Source organism: Lepidochelys kempii, chromosome 3 (assembly GCF_965140265.1).
Source record: "Lepidochelys kempii isolate rLepKem1 chromosome 3, rLepKem1.hap2, whole genome shotgun sequence".
In the NCBI taxonomy this organism is placed as follows: Eukaryota; Metazoa; Chordata; order Testudines; family Cheloniidae; genus Lepidochelys; species Lepidochelys kempii.
This window is the reverse complement of record NC_133258.1, coordinates 100,932,939-100,954,007: the sequence shown is the minus strand read 5'-3', so window position 1 is coordinate 100,954,007 and position 21,069 is coordinate 100,932,939. Positions and strand designations below refer to the sequence as shown.

General features: G+C 39.0%; 1 protein-coding gene across 1 annotated transcript in view; it reads left to right on the top strand.

Annotated features, from left to right (window-relative positions):
• MOXD1 (monooxygenase DBH like 1) overlaps positions 1 to 21,069 on the top strand; it is an 86,804-nt gene that overhangs the window by 12,191 nt on the left and 53,544 nt on the right. The window contains exons 2-4 of the mRNA XM_073335194.1: positions 7,495 to 7,641; positions 8,323 to 8,490; positions 8,619 to 8,702. Coding sequence (XP_073191295.1) covers positions 7,495 to 7,641; positions 8,323 to 8,490; positions 8,619 to 8,702 — 399 coding nt within the window. The remainder of the gene's footprint in view (positions 1 to 7,494; positions 7,642 to 8,322; positions 8,491 to 8,618; positions 8,703 to 21,069) is intronic.

The window sequence follows — 21,069 nt, the reverse complement described above, 5'->3', positions numbered from 1 at the left end:
GGAACCTGTTCTGGTGGTTAAGTATCCTCAATGTTAAAAAATTGTCTTATTTCAACTTCCAAACACTGAATCTTATTATGCCTTTGTATGCTAAATCAAAGAGCCCTCCAGTATCCAATATCTTCCCTCTCTGCAGATAATAATCAAAATATCTAAGTCTGATGCAAAATTTCATCAACTGCCACAGGGTTCCACAGAAACCAAGGAGTGTTTGCAGAATTTAGGCCCATCTTGCTGCAGAGCATGCAGATCCCTGACAGAACTTACCTCGATAAAAGAAATTGGATTTAGAATGAAAATTATTGACACCTTCCAGTTTGTAGGTTTATTTGACATATAAGAATGGTTTGTTTATATTTTGTTTGTGTTTGTGTCTGTGTGCACACACACACATACATATTATATACATCCTTCTAATATGTCAAATAACCCTAAAAACTGAAAGAAGTTCATGTATCTCTTTTTCTCTCTTTCTTTTTAAAAAAAATATTTATTTGCGGGAAAATCTTTCCTTACCCAAATGATAGTTCCGCTGTAGTAGGTGGGCCACATTCACCTTGGTATACTTCCACTAACTTAATCAGAGTTATACCAGTAATGAATGTAGCCTGCTGGGACTGCTCATATGAATAAGATTTGGCTTTTGTAGTAGTGAAGCATAGTTTATTTAATCTAGTGTTTCTGTAAACAGCCATCGATAATTAATCATGAACGAACTGGTTATAGGTGGCAAATGAACTGGCTATTGGACAGTTACTTTGGACACCTCCTACAGTTGCTTGATTGTTGTCAGTCTAGGCTTTCTATGGAATATTCTTTTTCATTTGGGACCTGTTACATCATTGTCAGTCAACCAGAATGATCTCATAATGTTCTTACTGTGATTGAGGCTTGCAGACTTTTCCTTCTTGTTAGCTCTCTCTTGGTCACTCTACTTTATTTTTAATAAAATAAGAACTGAGTAGAGTCATTGCTCTAAATTCAAGCTGGAACTCATGTGAGATTGAAAAAAGTTTGTTTTGCTTATTTGTAAAATTATGTTCTATGTGGTTCCTGTCAGATATCATGTGAAAACAGCTTTTCTTGTGATATTATCCACTGGCTGCTGGAACCAAGAACTCCAGGATTCCATTTGAATGAAAAAATAATATTAATAATAGTAATTAATAATAAAAAGATTAACCATGTGATTTAGAATTCCAAAAAAAGAGCTGGTTTGTTGCAGATTTAAGACAAAAGTTTTGGTCAGTTCTTACTTTTTCAAGAGCAGTTTGTCGTTCCTAGATATTCTGAGCCAGATTCTGTGCTGTACTTATTTCCTGCTAGGTTATAGCTCCCTGCTTCTCTCCCCAGCTCATCTCCAACTCTGTCCCAAGATAAAGCAATCTCTAATTAACAATGGTCTCTAAGATGGGAATAGCAGGAGTGCATCTAGCTCTGTCCATGCCTCTTTCCTATCGCTTGACCCTGACATGCCCCCTTATACTAGTCTAATGAACATTGAAATTTGGTGATCTCTGAGGAAGAACTGGCAACTTTTATAAATGGTGCAGTCTGCTCACACATTGAACCCGTGGATAGGGCCATAGTCTGTAAATTGTTTTCTGATCCTTTGGATTGAAAGGTGCTATGTAAAATTTATTATAGGAAATGGATATCATAAACAAAACAGTCTTGGACATTGTAAAGATTTTGAGGGTTGCTTTTTTCTTTATAAACACCTGTTCAAGTGTGTGATGACAGCTGGTAATATTTTTTTCTCAAGATTCCTTGTGCAGCTGTGCTTACATTCTTCAAGGATAAAACAGCCTATTTGCAGCTTTTATTACATCTATAAGAAATTACTCTCCATACCGTTTTGTATAGTGCCAATCAGAAACATGTCTGTTGCAAAGCTCTTATACGAAAGTGATACAGGTCAATAGAATGTGAGAACCAATTTAACATCATTGCCTTCATCTGTTGTAAATGATACACAACAACTTGTATAATCTGTGTGATTGTTAACTTTCCATAAACTGTTTTAATTTCTAAACAGCATATTGTGATAATGCTATCTAAGTATTCAACTGATGTAAAGTCTGTGCTAAGGTTTGCTTAGACTGATTTATGCAATATTACTATAGAAAATGCAGGAAAATTGTGTTATATTTAAGATACTTTAAATTATTTTAAAGGGTATAAAATATCCCAAAGAAGAAAAGTCTGTGCTATCGTATCAAGACTAATAATATTTAATTCCGAAGGATTCATCTATAGTACTGCAAGTTTTCAACAGAAATTCTATAAACAACCAAAACTTGGTTTACCATTGGGCAAGGGAGCTAGACTTCACAGAAGAAATAAAGGGCCTGATTCTCCACTTGCTTCCTCCTTCTACAATCATTTACACTTAGTAAAGTGGGTATAAAACACTACCAGTCTGATTTGATAGTGTTTTTATATGCACTTTTCACTTATTTTGCATGGCAATATCCCCAGAGGTGCAAAGAAATAGAGACTCAGGCCTTAAGCCCTTATTATAATGGATGAATAGTAAGTGTAGAATCAGCAAACCAGACCATATCTTTTCCATGCTGTTAAGATTGATACAGAAATTTTATACTGAGAGCCTGATTCTGACTACAGATCTGTGCTTCAGCTCTCTAAAATTTAGAATAGCATGTACCAATATGGGCTTGTCAACAATAGAAAGTTTAGCTGCTTTAACTATAACTGTATAGGTTAAGTGGTAAAACCCCGTTACTGTGGACACAATTATACTGGCATAAAACTGCTTATATCGGTATACTTATTCTAGTTTGGGAACTAGAATGAGCTATATCAGTATAAGACATCCTTTTACAACTATAACTGTGTCCACACCAGGGGTAGGTACAAATCACGCCCCTTTAACTGACATAATTTTACCAGTAAACTTGTAAGTGTGGACAAATCCTGTGCTACAGAGCAGTCTCCACACTAGTAACCTGAGAAGCCAATGGGAATTTTGATTCTGGTGGTAATGTGGGAACAGGCCTTAGATTGTTTATTCTTATTCTCCCACCCTAAAGAGGTGTATCTTCAGATCCATATGTCCTCCATGTTTGTGATGGCAGATCTTCCAAAGACTAAAACAGTGGTTTTTAACCAGGGGTACATGAGATCTGGGGATACACAGAGATCTTCCAGGGGGTATATCACCTCATCTAGATATTTGCCTAGTTTGACAAGAGGCTACATAAAAAGCACTAGCAAAGTCAGTACAAACTAACATCTCATATAGACAATGACTTGTTTATACTGCTCTATATACTATCCACTGAAATGTATGTACAATATTTGTATTCCAATTGGTTTATTTTATAATTATATGGTAAAATGAGAAGGTAAGCAATTTTTCAGTAATAGTGTGCTGTCAAGGTTCCTTCCCCACTCTGAACTCTAGGGTACAGATATGGGGACCTGCATGAAAACCTCCTAAGCTTACTTTTACCAGCTTAGGTTAAAACTTCCCCAAGGTACAAACTATTTTACCCTTGGACTTCCACTGCCACCACCAAACTTTATCTGGGTTCCCGAGAAAACGTAGTTTGGACACGTCTTTCCCCCCAAAATCCTCCCAACCCTTGCACCCCACTTCATGGGGAAGGTTTGGTAAAAATCCTCACCAACTTGCATAGGTGACCACAGATCCAAACCCTTGGATCTTAGAACAATGAAAAAGCATTCAGTTTCCTTACAAGAAGACTTTTAATAGAAATAAAAAAGAATCACCCCTGTAAAATCAGGATGGTAGGTACCTTACAGGGTAATTAGATTCAAAACATAGAGAATCCCTCTAGGCAAAACCTTAAGTTACAAAAAAGACACACAGACAGGAATATTCATTCTATTCAGCACAGCTATTTTCTCAGCCATTTCAAGGAATCATAATCTAACACATACCTAGCTAGATTACTTACTAAGTTCTAAGACTCCATTCCTGTTCTGTCCCCGGCTAAAGCATCATACAGACAGACACAGACCCTTTGTTTTTCTCCCTCCTCCCAGCTTTTGAAAATATCTTGTCTCCTCATTGGTCATTTTGGTCAGGTGCCAGCGAGGTTACCTTTAGCTTCTTAACCCTTTACAGGTGAGAGGATTTTTCCTCTGGCCAGGAGGGATTTTGAGGGGGTTTACCCTTCCCTTTGTATTTATGACATGTGCTGTGACACTTGTATTTTTATGTCTGATTTTGTAAGCAAGTAGTTTTTAAGTGAAGTGAAACTTGTGGGTATGCAAGACAAATCAGACTCCTGGGGTACAGTAGTTTGGAAAGGTAAGAGCCATGGGACTAAAAGATTTAGCCAAAAATATAAATTGTTCCCAAGCTAATGGCTGGATACATTTGTTTAGTAAATACTGGGCTTTTTACATGCCAAAAGTGGTAAATGAGTGAATGGATTTGTAGAGGTAATGACTGAAACCAGCTTTTCTCTCCTTTGCTAGATGCTGAAAAAGACATTGATGTGGTGGTTTCAGAGTAGTAGCTGTGTTAGTCTGTATCTGTAAAAAGAAAAGGAGTACTTGGGGCACCTCAGAGACTAACCCAATCACCATTCCCCTGTAGAATCAAACTGAGACATCACTCACTGTAAATTGCGCAGATCTGTGACCATCCCTCTCCATTCATACAGGGTGAATGAAATAGTTAGGTTGACATTTAAATTGTCATCATTTATCCTTATTGGCATATTTTATGCCTAATTCAGTGATGCAGAGGACAGGATTTTAATATTTGGATGGGACTCAAGCAAAACTTGGAAGTGGGACCTTCACCCCGCTGCAAATCCATCTAATCCCTTGTGACTGTCTCAATGGAAAAAAATACATAGTTTCCACTCAACAAAAATATATTAATCACTGAACACAACACCCCAGTTCCTCAAGCAAACCTCCACACAACACCCACCCACCCATCTGTTCCCCCAATACAGACCCCAAAGCAGGTCCATTAATTCCACCTTGTAAAACAAATCCAGTAATTCTGCCCCACCACACAACCCAACCCAACCCAACCCATCCATCTATTCCCTTCCTCTCAGCACATGTATATAGGCCCCAGATTTCTCAGCTGAATCCTCTGCTCCTCTTCTCAGCTCACGATCGTTCTGATTCTGTGACTTTTCTCATCCACACACACTCACATACCCGTTTTTGAACATATACTCGTTCACTTGCACCTAGCCATGCATAGGGCTGGCCGGAAAACTATTTCATTTTGTGACAATGTATGAGGTTTTAACATTTGTTTTTATTGTGGATTGCACCCTGGCCTCATTCAGTGCACAGGACGGACAGTGGTCAATGAAAAAGCAGCTATTCCATAATTTGTGTTTTCCCCATTGTTCAATGTGTGGCTCCAGGCCTTATTTCTGCACACCATTCAAACCTTGCTGTGCATACAGAACTGTGAATTTCTTCATGGACTTATCTGTGGTGCTCATCACTATAGTATCTGAATGCTTTCCTAACATTAATTAATTAATCTTCACAATAGCCCTGTGAGGTTAGGGGAACATTATTATCTCCATTATCAAACACTTCAATTTGAAAGCACAGCTATGCTGACTTCAGTTGCAATTGCAAGTTGTCAACCTCAGGGACTCAACTTGGACACCATAAAATAAAAAACAATGTCCATGTGCGAATAGTTTGGTGTAACTGACTTGCCAAGCATCACATGGAAACTCTGTGGCATGTGCAAGGATAGAATCCAGTTCTCCAGGGAAGATTCAACTTCCTTAACCAAGAGACCATCCTTTCTCTTCCTGCTGCCCTCTTCCACATTTGCTATACACCATCCAACTTCTGTAACAAATGAAGCAGGGTTCCTACGAGCAACACTATGCAGACTTGATTCATCCCCATAACGTGGTCCATCCTGTGCACTGAATGAGGCAAGGGTCCTGTGGAAAAAATAATATGCTCCTGTAATTAATAGCATAGTGAATACACACAAGAGGGACCAGTTAAGTTTTCACAGACAACGTTAAATCTGGCATGTCCTAACTTTGGAGTGCTCCACATTCAAGATCTATAGATGCATACATATTTATGCATATCAATCTATAACATGCATAATAAGCCAAATTCCACTCTCGGATGCTATGATGATAATGAGAGAAAAAGGGACACTTCAGAAATGAGTGGTGAAATCCTGGCCTCATTAATTAAATGTGAGTTTTTCTGAGGCCAAGATTTCACTTAAGATTTTGATTTAGTTGCTGTTGACCAGGAGCCAAATTTTCAAAGGGATTTCAAGTTCAGCCTCAAATTTTACACTGAATATAATTTCTAAACACTTGCATGTGCACTTTTAAAACTCTCTCAATTGCATATTCAGGTGAGAGATTCTGCCTCTGGAGACTGGAGAATGCAAGTTATAGAAACCACATAAAACTCATTTAGCCCCAAAAGCACATCTACTAGTTAAAAAATTTTGCTTCAAACAAAATCCTTTGGTAACAGAGAGAACACTAGCATGTGCTGGGAAAGCAGTTTTCTCTTGATGTTTTCCTAACCACAGACCCGCTGCTCCCCTCCAAGGTTCAGTGCACAGAGTAGCAAAAAACAAAAAATCTGCACAGAACAGGCCTAAAACTCAAAGAAGGGCATCTAAGAATATCCTGCTCCCCTTGTTCCTGAGCCTACGGAAGGCCTTTTTTATGAACACCACATGGTTGGGGCTCTGTCAATATGAGAGGTTGTGTCATCTTGAGGGAATGAGGCACAGCTAGCAAGCAGCTGCACATGGCAGCAAAGAAGTCAGGGGTGACAAGGTTAATGATGTGACATTATTGAAGTGATTTCTGAAATTATATGATATATCTGTTACACTGAAGACTGTGATCTTTCTTTCTTTTAAAATAGTCACTACAAACATTAGAGTGGGCTTTTTAAACTGATAGATGTGTAAACAAGACTATGCCATTGTAAGATGAATTTTGCTGTTTAATGATAATTTTCCAAAAAACCCCACACTAGTTAAAGCTAGAGTGGCTGGTTCCTTTAGATTTTTAGATTTCTTTTAGATTTTTTTTCCAATTATTTTTTGTAAGAAAAAATAGTAAATACTAAAATGTGGGGAGAGAGGAAAAGGAAGTGCTTTTGATATAAACATTAAGTGAAATTAACTCTTGCTGTACTGAAATCGGTAGAGTTACAGTAAAGATGAATTTGCTCATTATCTTTTAAGTATCCTATTTGTTTTTTCTAGGTGACTGGGCACAAGCAGTAAATTTATACCATTGTTAAAGAAGGATCTGCTTTAAGTTTCTGAGCCTCAGCTGTCTACTAGTAAGACTTAGGTGACTTTTTACTCAGAAAATTACCCAATTTCATTTACAATAAATCCTTTAGCAAACAATTGTTGTAGTTTCAATATTTTACATAAAGACATGTTTTGGATTTAATACTAGATCATTTTATAATGAATTATAGCAAGTTGGTTTTATTTTGTATTTTCAACAGGATTATTTTACAGATGCAAACAGAGCATTGAAGAAAGATTCTCAACAGGATTACCATCTTGAGTATGCTATGGAAAATAGTACACATACAATATTGGCTTTTAGCAGAGAGCTGCACACTTGTGACACAAATGATAAGAGTATAACGGTAAGGTGTTTTCCTTTTGTATAGAGAGACACACATAGATCAAGTACATAAAAATATACCATGACATTGAAGCCAGTTATCAAAAACTCCTCAGATTATAAAAAAGAAAAAGAACTACAGAAATTAATCTACCAAACGTGTTTATCCAGCTATTTGACTTTCCAAACTTTCCATTTTGGGGCTTCGATTAATCATGTAAAATTTCAATATTTGGATGTATTTTAGAAGGCATGGGCAGTTAAAGTCAAATTCGAATTTCTTTCCCTCCCCTTCTATCTGTTTCTCAGACCTTTCCCAAATTTCTTTTGTATTGAGTCTTACATGCTTGACGTCAGTACAGAAAGATGAGTTTCTGGAAAATTTGTGCATATAGCTTACTTACATATAAACTTACTAACCTTTGTGGGAAAGACACATATACCTTGATGGCACTCATTTCTCAGTGGCAGAGTAAACCTCCAACTGAGACCAGCTGAGCCCTGCAAGGAGATCTCTGTGAAACATGTTTGGAGGACAGCCGTTGTAGATACATGGGGGTGGATTATAAAAACAGGGAAAGGGTGGCACCAGCAGAGCAATGACAAGTCACTACAGCTCTGGATCTGCCTTGGGAATGTTGTGAACTAAACTGTGAGGAAGGACTTCTTCCTATACCTAATCAGAAAAGATTTTGTTTTCAAGGAGAGCACAGTAAGGGTGATATGGGCCTATCACCACAAAGACATAGGAGAAGCAGGCCAAAATTATCATGGATCAAATCGCGGCTCAAAGAGTCTACGTTTACTGAACCCTGAGAAAAAGAATGTTATATCTGCCTCTTTGCCATACTTTGACTTGACAAACCAAGACGTAAGTTACTTTGGGTTTTGTTTTTATTTGGAGATATGTAGTGGTGGGGGTGAGAGGCGGGGACTGAAGCAACATGAAAAAAGTTTGACTTTTATATTAGTGTTTTCTTTCCCTTTTTATTAAGACAGGTTCCTATACCGGACAAAGACACAACATATTGGTGCCAAATGTTTAAGATACCTATACATCATGAAAAGCATCATGTGATAAAGGTATGTGACTCAGTCTGAAGAGTCTAATTTATACCCTCCTGTTTAGAGATGTCCAGAGGACAGCAATTCTGTTTCACAGCAACTTTCAAGGTTTTCAAATTTGTTTTTGTTCTGCACTTGGACAAAAACAAGGAAACAAACAAGATCTTTCAACTGGTTTTGTGAAAACAGGAGTAAGGAAGGGTGTGTGTCTGTGTGTGTGTGTGTGTGTGTGACAGAGAGAGAGAAAGAATGGGTAAACTAATTTGGGTAAAAAAAAACAAAAAGCCACAGGCTTTTTTCCAAAGCTCACAGCAAATTCAAACTGATTTCAAAACTGCAACCAGTTAGCATTATTCCTTATATTATATATTTTTTAGCCTCTGTAACTTCTGGTTCAGGCTGAACCCAGAAGCACAAAAACACTTTGAGAAAGATGGTGCTTACACTCTTCCTCACAAAACCAATAATGTGATGTACCTTAGATTTCACAAAAGAGCCCACTCTCATAATAATTCTGTTCTACTTTGCCAGACCAAAGTGAAGTAGATAGTTCAAATAAATATCCATCTGTTTGGGTGCCTATCTGAATCAACAAACACTTTTTAGATTCACTCCTCATTAATTTAAGGTATGTAATTTGTAATCATAAAATTATTGTGTCAGTGTGAATAGATGTTAAAAGAACAAAGTAAGAATTATTTGAGAGAAATTTCAGTCTTGAGAAACAAAATTAGATGGTGCTAGTTAAAAGGAGCATGATCCTGCAGTTAGTAGTCCTTGACTTGAGTGGCACTATACAATTATTATGTATGAATAAGGGTTGCAGGATCAGGCCCAAGGTTTTAATTTTTCCTAAAGCCCATTGATGTTTCAAGTAAAAACATGAAGATGTTACTACTATTGTTGGGCTTCTCTGTTATGTTCATGCATCTCCAATAAGTTCGGTGAGATTGTAAGGGTCTAAAAACAAAAGGTACATCTACACTGCAAAAAACACCCCCAGCAGAGAGTCTCAGAGCCCAGGTCAGGCTGTGGACTTGTGCTACAGGGCTAAAAATAACAGTGCAGACATTCCTGCTTCAGCTGGAGTCCAGGCTCTGAAACCCAGCGACAGGCGTGGATCTCAGAGCCTAGGCTCCAGCCCAAGGCAGAATGTCTACACTTCTATATTTATCTCGGTAACACAATCCCAAGTAAGTTGACCTGGGTTCAGAGACTTGCTGCTGTGGGGTTCTTTTTCAGTGTATACATACCCTAAGAGAACTTGACCCATTATCTCAAATGTGTATATGAGACATGGTTATTCTGCGGTACCATGGGTTTAATCAATTTTCCAGTGGATAAATCGTTAGGTCCAAATGATGCTGCCAGTTACTTGCATGTAAATCCCATTGAAGTAGGTGGTAACCTGTTATACAGGGGTATATGTAAAACAGAATTTGGCCTGCAATATTAATGTGTGAAAACTCCTTGCTATGTGTTTTCAAATGATATAGGCTCAGAATATTAAGCACCTATGCACGTCTTTCAATGCTGATCTTAATAGCAACTGTACACATGTATGCTTCACTGAAAAGACTGTGTAACTTGCCTTAAGATGCTTTGGATGACAGCTACTATAGGTGCACCATGTGAATGTACTATGTGGCCGGTTGAAGTTTGAGAACTTCAGCTGAAATTCACTTATTGGTTGATTTTTTTTCACAGAAGTGTGGTGTTTCATATTCTGTATTTATGCTGTGATTTATAATGAATATTAGAATCTCATAAACTTTGAAAGTCTCCTGTTTGATATTTTATTATAAATAGCTGACAATTTTAATATTATTTTCAATGTTTTTCTGACTTGGGGAAGAAAGCAATGTTGTAATTTAAATGTTGTAGTACTCACTGACAGCTAAACTGATTACAGAGAGAAGGAGAGAAAAGGAATTGTGAAAATCCTGTTTTAGCATTTCTTTCTAAGGATAGAACTTGAATTTTCAGATATGTCACCCAGCTATATAGCTGACTTATACAGGCTTGTTGTGGATTTATACAGATGTATTCTTGCAAACACATTGTGCATTTTCAAATGCTTATTGATTACACAAAGGAATGGGATTATGGATCTCCAAAAAGGACATGGGCCATGCAAACAAAGATAGAAATGGACAAAGGACAAGCCAAATGCATTATCTGCTTTCAACAAACTGATTGGGCTATTTGGATGCATAAGTAGATGTTGATTCATGGTTTCTTCTGTTGTATACATTCAGCACAAACAAGGCATGCCACTTTTAGAAAGAGAAAAAGCCATGTGCATAACTTTAAGTACATAAGCAGTCTCATCAGCTTCAGAAGGACTAAACAATTAGTTATGTACAAATGCTTAAGTACTTTTACTGGTTTAAGTCCTTAAGGTGGTCCAGCTCCAAGTTAAGTAGAATTTGGTTCATATAGCACACCTTTTCTTTCTCTCTTTCATTTCTTTTTGTTAATTATTATTATCCTCTGACTAATTTATTTTCAGATATATTAATTTTCATTGTAAAGTACAATATTTTGTCTAGACAAGACCTTAGGGAAATAGAGATAAAAGTAAAGCTAGGTAGTGAAGAATGTCAAGATTCTCTGATTGTAGACGGTTGAGTTGAAAGAGGTAAAGAAAGGGAAGTGATTATTGTAAAAAAAAACCTGTGAAACCTGGGATGTGGTTCCAGTTAGGAGACATCAGCCCCCCGTTCCCACACACAGAACAGTCCAACTCTGCTGGTGGTGAGTAGGCTCCATCTTTCTAAAAGATGCAGTGTTCATTCTCCCTGCATTCCCCGGAGAAGCTATGTGCTTCACGAGTTCCTTCCAGGCAGTGCAGCTCTGCTTCACCCCCACTGTAGGCCTGAAAGCCACAATCTACCCCAACCGCTTTTAGGAAATATGGTTTTCTCTGGGTGAAGAGCCTGCCAAATTGAATGGTGTTGGCTGTTAGTTCAAAGGCATTTAAGACTGCATTAGGTGCTGTTTTGGAGACTTACATGTTAAGGAAGTTAGGGCCCAATCCTACAAACCTTTACTCATCCAAGTATCTACACTGGCATCCATTGAAGCCAGTGGGACTGTTTGTCTGGGTAAGGTGTTGCAGGATTGGGCCATTATTCCTACTACAAGGTACGGTAATGAAATAACATATGTTAGTGAACTAACAGTTCTTTCTATTAGTTCAGGATTTCACATACAATGTAAAATGCCAACTGCACTATTTTCATTATCTGGTACTTTGCTGTATGTAGAAAAAAACCCCATAACATTCACTTTGTTTTCTGTGGGCCAGATCCTCAGAAATCAGCATTTCTCCACTGCCTCTATATCTTAGAACAAGATGCACCAAGTGACAGGTAAATTACGTGAGAGACAAGGTTGGTGAGGTAATATCTTTTATTGGACCATCTTCTGTTGGTGAGAAAGACAAGCTTTCGAGCTACACAGAACATTTCTTCAGGTCTGGGGAAGGTACTCCGAGTGTCACAGCTAAATGCAAGGTGGAACAGATTTAGCATAAGTAGCTAGCACATATTTTAAGGGACCATTCAAGGTAGAGTGACCTGTTAACACCTCTGCAATCATAGGACAAAAAGAGGGAGTTAGTGGGTTACGGATGGTTGTAATAAGCCATAAATCCAGTGTTCAGTCCATGACTTTTAGTGTCTAGCAGAGTTATGAATTTAAGCTCCCAGGAATCGACATGGCTACAATTGCACTGCATACAACAGGTAAATTATGTAGCAGATAAGACTACTTCTGCATTCAACACTTAGCTACAATGAGGACAGGAGCAAGTAACTATGCCTTACACCATATCTGCTAACAGAGAAGAGAACATAAGTACGATAAAGGGTCACTGAATCAGGGTTAAAAGAAAAGAAGTACTTGTGGCACCTTAAAAAGAAAAGGCGTACTTGTGGCACTTTAGAGACTAACCAATTTATTTGAGCATAAGCTTTCGTGAGCTACAGCTCACTTCATCGGATGCATGCAGGGGAAAATACAGTGGGAGGATTTTATGTACACAGAGAACATGAAACAATGGGTGTTACCATACACATTGTAACGAGAGTGATCAGGTAAGGTGAGCTATTACCAGCAGGAGAGGAAAAAACCAAACCAAACAAACAAAAAACCTTTTGTAATGATAATCAAAGTGAAAAGGTGGGCCATTTCCAGCAGTTGACCAGAACATGTGAGGAACAGTGGGGGGTGGGTGGGGGAGGGGAGGGGAATAAACATGGGGAAATAGTTTTACTTTGTGTAATGACACATCCACTCCCAGTCTTTATTCAAGCCTAATGTAATGGTGTCCAGTTTGCAAATTAATTCCAATTCAGGGGTCTCTCGTTGGAGTCTGTTTCTGAAGTTTTTTTATTGAAGAATTGTGACTTTTAGGTCTGTAAACGAGTGACCAGAGAGACTGAAGTGTTCTCCGACTGGTTTTTGAATGTTATCATTCTTGACCTCTGATTTGTGTCCATTTATTCTTTTACATAGAGACTGTCCGGTTTGGCCAGTGTACATGGCAGAGGGGCATTGCTGGCACATGATGGCATATATCACATTGGTAGATGCGCAGGTGAACGAGCCTCTGATAGTGTTGCTGATGTGATTAGGCCCTATGATGGTGTCCCTTGAATAGATATGTGGACACAGTTGGCAAGGGGCTTTGTTGCAAGGATAGGTTCCTGGGTTCGTGTTTTTGTTGTGTGGTGTGTGGTTGCTGGTGAGTATTTGCTTCAGGTTGGGGGGCTGTCTGTAAGCAAGGACTGGCCTGTCTCCTAAGATCTGTGAGAGTGATGGGTCATCCTTCAGGATAGGTTGTAGATACTTGATGATGCGCTGGAGAGGTTTCAGTTTGGGGGCTGAAGGTGATGGCTAGTGGCGTTCTGTTATTTCCTTTGTTGGGCCTGTCCTGTAGTAGGTAACTTCTGGGTATAATCAGGGTTATGATTTCTCATTTTAATTTTCCTTTATTTTATATTTCTTGGAACTTTAAGTTCCTTGAGATAGGGACTGTGTCTGCCTATATATTTGTGCAGGCTCTACTAAACCCTCCAGTTTGAAGGCTGTAGGAGCTACTGCAATACAAATAATATAATAATAAATAATAATAAATGATCAATTTACCTGTCATAAATACAAAGTATACTTTCAACAACATAGAGAGGAAGCTATTTGAACCAGAGTCAGTACCAGGCACTAAACTGTATTTGTATACAGCTTCAAACAGTAGAACAGTATCTCCTCCTCTTGTTTCACTAAACTTCTAAGGGTTTGTTCAGGCTTCATCTATACCCACTCGATCCCATTATGAACTTTCTGGCTGCAGAACCAAATATCAGTGCAAGAGGCCAATTTTAAAAATCGCAATAGGTAGAACTGAAGAATCATAGAATCATAGAATATCAGGGTTGGAAGGGACCCCAGAAGGTCATCTAGTCCAACCCCCTGCTCGAAGCAGGACCAATTCCCAGTTAAATCATCCCAGCCAGGGCTTTGTCAAGCCTGACCTTAAAAACCGCTAAGGAAGGAGATTCTACCACCTCCCTAGGTAACGCATTCCAGTGTTTCACCACCCTCTTAGTGAAAAAGTTTTTCCTAATATCCAATCTAAACCTCCCCCACTGCAACTTGAGACCATTACTCCTCGTTCTGTCATCTGCTACCATTGAGAACAGTCTAGAGCCATCCTCTTTGGAACCCCCTTTCAGGTAGTTGAAAGCAGCTATCAAATCCCCCCTCATTCTTCTCTTCTGCAGGCTAAACAATCCCAGCTCCCTCAGCCTCTCCTCATAACTCATGTGTTCCAGTCCCCTAATCATTTTTGTTGCCCTTCGCTGGACTCTCTCCAATTTATCCACATCCTTCTTGTAGTGTGGGGCCCAAAACTGGACACAGTACTTTAGATGAGGCCTCACCAATGTCGAATAGAGGGGAACGATCACGTCCCTCGATCTGCTCGCTATGCCCCTACTTATACATCCCAAAATGCCATTGGCCTTCTTGGCAACAAGGGCACACTGCTGACTCATATCCAGCTTCTCGTCCACTGTCACCCCTAGGTCCTTTTCCGCAGAACTGCTGCCTAGCCATTCGGTCCCTAGTCTGTAGCTGTGCATTGGGTTCTTCTGTCCTAAGTGCAGGACCCTGCACTTATCCTTATTGAACCTCATCAGATTTCTTTTGGCCCAATCCTCCAATTTGTCTAGGTCCTTCTGTATCCTATCCCTCCTCTCCAGCGTATCTACCACTCCTCCCAGTTTAGTATCATCCGCAAATTTGCTGAGAATGCAATCCACACCATCCTCCAGATCATTTATGAAGATATTGAACAAAACCGGCCCCAGGACCGACCCTTGGGGTACTCCACTTGATACCGGCTGCCAACTAGACATGGAGCCATTGATCACTACCCGTTGAGCCCGACAATCTAGCCAGCTTTCTACCCACCTTATAGTGCATTCATCCAGCCCATACTTCCTTAACTTAAGAAGGGGACATGTTGGGGATAGAGTATGTCAGGCATCATCTAATCCACACGCTGGACCTGTAAGATGGCTGTACAGTAGCTCTGAAACCCCAAGATGAAACTGTCTTTGTTTATCAGAGCAGTGTACATCACCTCTGTGCAAAAACCTCCCACAGCTAGATGTGCATTTGCCTGTCTTGTTGCTTGCAGCTCCAAGATGTGGCATATGCTTGGGGCTTGCGGCCATGAAGTATGTTTTTATTTTTCCTATACATAGAAATTAGCCCTGAGTTTTCTCAAATGCAGGGGCTCAGGCTTTGTGTTGTATTTGTTACTCAAGACTTTCTAAAATATAAGTTTAAGTCTATTGATTATTCAGATTCTTGCACTGCTCTAGATAATTATTAACTAGCCATTCTTGAAAATGAAAGTTTGTCTCACTTCTTTTTCTAAATGTGCTTTTATTGAAATGAGTACACAAAGAGTATCATATTCATAAGACAAAGTCCTCTGCACCACATAAGCTTCTCACAGGAAATGAGTGGGGTGTGGGGGGGTGTCTGCTGATTGGGTAGTCCCACTGCCCTATGAAAAGGTCTCTGCATCGGTCTTGCATAAACCACATTGAGCATGGATTTTGTGTGCATGGATAATTGGCCTAGAGGGGCCACTGGTGCTATGCCAACCCTTAGATTGGGGTAGGAGCTATGTCAGTAAGAGAGAGAGAGAGCAGCTCCACTCCCCCAATTGCTCTGTATGCCACCTGCCTGGTGCCTGAATACTCAGGTTTTCTGCGGGTAATGAAAGGGTTAGTTTAGGTTATGCCATTTTATCTGGTCAAAGATTACATTTTTTAAAAATTCTTTTTATTATTTCTCATTCTATGTAAGAGTTCTCCCCTGGAGGCACATTGAAACTTCTGAAATCCATTTAAGTACCATCGTGCACTCTGATTTCCATTGCTTATCTACATCGTGTGACAACACATCTCTTTTGTCACGTCAGGTCTCAGCATTTCTCCCTGTGGTGTTGAGGAGACCTGGGGTAAAACAGGCTGACACTGGAGGTTTAATATTTCACATGGTTTATTTACAATATTTACAGAGTTGGCCCCAAAGCATCTTTAAACAAAAACAAAAAAATTACATTTCCTAACACCAGCTGGAGTACTGCCTCTTTTTATGTCACTACCAGTTGCCAGCCACCCTCTCTGGGTCCAGCTACGTTGAGAACCAAGGCCCCCACCCCAAACAAAAGATTTCCGCTTATAGAGGAAAACAGCTCTTCACTACAAGAAACCTTTTCCCTTCACTGCATGCAACCCTTCTGCAGCGTGTTTGTCATCCATCCTCTCTTATCCCTCTCAATGGAAGAGATTTTTAAAGGTCACAGGCTGCCCTTCATTAAACTCATGTGTCGATAATTAACTTGAGGATAACCTCTTTCAGTTCATAGGAAAAAGTGCTTTAATCATTTTAAGACTACTATACCTACCTTCAACCACCCTTCCAGAACTGCCAGGTCTGACTTTGTCACAATATATAAAAATGTTACCAGATCGCTTTCACTATTAATGCTTCGTATATCTATTATTTTTGTCTTATTTTTCAATTTATCTGGTGACCTTATTTCTTGATTCTTTTTCTGAGCTTGCACCATACAGATGTTTGCCATACATATGTCATGAAAATGACAGTTTCAAATTCATGAGAAACGCTTCTACAGAAACTATATTTTTGAAGCGTGTTTTAGTGCTTTTATCTCTTTCTGTTCATGATTCTTCAGTAACATTTTTTTTTTTTTACAGTTTTTAGCTTAGGCCTCGGTGCTTTCTTTCTCCCTAAGACTTATTTTAAGTGGATTACTTACTAATTTAACTGCATCAGCCAAAATTATATTATACATTACTTTGGACCTGTGCTTCTTAGGTATAAATGCTGACCTCAGATCTCCCAAATGCAGCATTATATTTCCTACTGCAATTAAAAAACTTAAATACAGTATTACCTGCTTTATACAAATGTTCTCCCAACACACCTGGCATACCTCTGTTTCCCTTCACGTACTTGAGTGGTGTATACACACTTCTGTCAATTTATAACATCTGTTGATGAAAGAATGTATGTTTTAGAAGCCAGGAACTCCATAATCACTTTGCTTGAAGGTTTTTCAGCACTAAGTGTAACATGACCATACTAGTTTCAACACCCAATCCATTTTTCCTTCTTATTTGCTTAACCTCCTTAAAGTATCTGTTTAAAAATTTGTGGAACCAATCTTGCAACTCCTAGTAATAATAATCTCTACATGAATAGTAGTAATAGGCAGAAAAAAGTTGTCTGAGACTGAATATTGGTATTAAGGATATCTTCCATGGCTTGCAGTGTTGTAGTCATGTTGGTACCTGGATATTAGGGAGACAAGGTGGGTGAGGTAATATCTTTTATTGGACCAACTTCAGTTTGTGAAAGAAAAGCTTTCAAGCTTACTAAGTTGGTCCAATACCCACCTTGTCTCTCTAGTATAAAGGATAGTCAAAGCAAGTAGTATAAAATAAGAACTAACTTACCCAGAATTTGGAACCTTCACCCAGAACTTTGAACCAGCCTTGCTGAAGATACAAAGAAATCAGCCAATGTGTTTCTTACCCACCCCCCCTGCCATTATTTTTAATTTTCATGCTGCTTGGAGGTTCTGTCTGGGACCAGAAGCAGAATAGCCAAAATACTGGAAGAAAGGCTGCGCTATTTCCATGACCAAATGGCACCAGAAAGTATTACAAATCCCATCAGAGAGCCTGCTTTTATGAGATTTGCAGCACAATTTTGCAGACTCTGCAGAGATTCAGAGAGTATGGATGATGTTTGGATACGTACTCAAACCATCTCTTTCATGTGTCTCCATTCATTGTGCAGTATCACTCATGAGAATGGAGCAAACATGTTGACCAGTGATGGAATGGGAGAAAGTACAATGCTTAGGGTTTATATGGGTAGACACATAAGACACAATCAAAAATACATCTGGTTGGTCAAATATCAAGTATCTCTGAGTGTCTCTTGTACAATAAAACAAATAGCATATTGACACAAATAAACCTTTTTCATCATTATTAATATGTTGGGTGATAGAGAAGGTAGTGATAAAGGATTTTTAACTCAAATTTCTTAGGGAAGTAAATCACTTTGAGTCCCATTGATGTATCCTACTTCAAAATAAAAAAAAACCTATTGTTTTTTTTAAGTCTGCTTTGAGGAGGTTTGGATTTTTTGCATAGGCAATTATTTTTTCTTTTAATCATCAAAGGATAAGTGAGAGAATAATCAAATCAGGCCATATATTTCACCAGGAAAAGCCTAGTTATAGAACACTGAAAAATGTTGAAGTACACTGTTGCATAACATATGTAACCAGTTTTCCAATACTGGTCTTACAACTAGAAGGGAATGCCTTTTAAACTAAGATTTATCGGCATTGGAGCTGGCTAGCAGCTGCTGGTTAAACTTCATTTTCAGATTCATAGTAATCTCTTATTAGAAAGCAGAATCCCTCAAAAATCTTGTTGCCAAGAGAGACTGGGCTTTTGGACATGGGAATGCTTTAGTAATACCAAAGACTCCAGTGTGAAAAACACAAAGGGACTCCAGTTTAAGAGACTGATTGATTAAAAGCCAGAGAGGCGGCTTGTAGCCTTTGGTACCTAAATGGGGGCACTGATTTTTATGTTGAATGATACCAGACAGTAACTTCTTGTTGTTCTCTGGCCTGAACTTTTACGTTTTGCTTAATGTCATAACTCTGGAAAATTGCATCAGACAGTCTGAAACAAAAAAGTTCTGTATTTTACATGTACATTGCATGTGCACAACAATTTCAACCCTATAAAATTAGATTGTCTGCAAAGTGTTCATCCTGTGCCACAAAGCTTGCAAGCTATCTGGCCTTTGACCTGGTGGGCTCTCACTTCATTGCAAGCCTGAACAGGCACATTAGATTATGCAATGTCAAAAATCACTCCACTGAACTGGCAGAAGATTCAAACTTTTCCAAGAAAACCCCCTTAAATGTACACCTGGCACATTTCAAGCACTGTCCCTTCATGCTGTAGGTGATTGTGTGCCTCAGACTTGTGAGCAAAAATAGTAGCATCTATAGCCACATCAGAGTTGGTTGTGCAGCCAAACTCCACATTTCTCAGTGGAGTGTAATCCTCCCCTGAAGTTTTGTCTGTATTCCTTTCTAATAAGAAATATGTAAAGGGTGCAGCTCCTTCTATTTAGCCCCATATTACACTGTACACTGATACTCCATTCCATTGTGGCTAGCTGCAGAACATGAACATCTGAATTCACCCACTCCTATCACCTTGGTCTTCTTTTCTAACTAAATGATCACCCAAGCTCTATACTGATGCACTCACAATGTGATCATGCAATAGGCAGCTACATACTCTATACAGGCCTTCTGGTTCACATGGACCACAACTTCTTCTTAAGAGAATGACCAGTATCATAACTTAAACTTTTTCTTAAAATCCAGCATAGTGAAGGGACACAAGTATGTGTGCCCTGATCCTCTGGGATTCAGCTCCCTAATCCCCAAATCTTCTAACTGCCCCTTTCCATGATGGAAGAATTTGTCTGCTTTGAGGGGTCATCATCTATCTATGCTTGATATTAAGGCTCCATTCCCACATTTGATCTCCTACTCCATCTGTTTCCCCTCCTCCCCCCACTCTCTGTTCTGTGTATGGTTTTGGGGATGTGGAAGTAGATAAAGGGAATTTGGATTCAGGCCTCTGAAATGAGCAGGAGTCAGGCTAACTCTAGCTTTAATAATGCGAGATTTGTAGAAGCGGGGATAGTGCAAAGCGAGTGGAAAAGAACTGTGAAAGAGGCTGTTGTGACCTTGTATTAAGAATAGAATGTAGACTATAAGAGAAATTGGTGAGAAAAATAAGAGATCATGAAGGAATATGTATAAACAATATGCAGCTGTTATTATTGTCTGTAATAAAGGTATAAATGCTTGCTCGAATTGTTTATCTTTAGAGATACCTGCCTAGGTGGGGGAAACCCTGAGTCCTAGTGCACTCTCTCCCTTTGTGCAATTGCTTGAGATAATAAAGTGCATCTGTCTTGCTGCACCCAACCTGAGAGGGAGAACTGTGTTTTTCTCCAACAGGGATATGGTAGCGACTAACCAATGCAGTAGTGTAGTTGAGGGTAAACAGAATTTACCCACTTCTTACTGGGAGAATATGGAGTTTAGTTTAGGGGTTTACCCATGTCTTTTTTTACTACTACATCACTGAACCAATGCACCAAAGATGCAAGGAAATCCTGTTATAGGAATGTCTGCAATTAGTCTGACTATTCTCCCCATCATGGTAGGTAATAAAACATTCCTGTAACCTGTAAATATATAGTCTGTAAATATATATCCGCCAAAATGATGCTGCAGTGGTCAGGTGTATACCACTCTTTGTGTAAATACCAGCATAGCTAGGCTATAAGTAGGTAATAAAATACCAATGAATGAGACAACTGAGCATGAGTAAGGATGGTTGTATCTGGACCATACTGAATAGCATGCCCACCTAAGTCCTAATAATACTGTGCCTATTTCCCTGGTGATCAATTTTCTAGATCAGACAAGCCAGGTAGGTTTAGCATCCTTGCCAGAGCCTCCTTAGAAGCACTTTTGAGTACTACAGGTTTATAGGTATCACTACCTGGGGAATTCCAGTTGGTGTCAAATCCTAGTTATCTGGTTATTCTCCACAGAGTGAACAATTATGATTGGAGGATACCCATCTATCCATCAGGTAATGAGATGGGAACAGCTGCTTCCAGAGTATCCTCTGAATGATGTGTCATAGTGACCCCA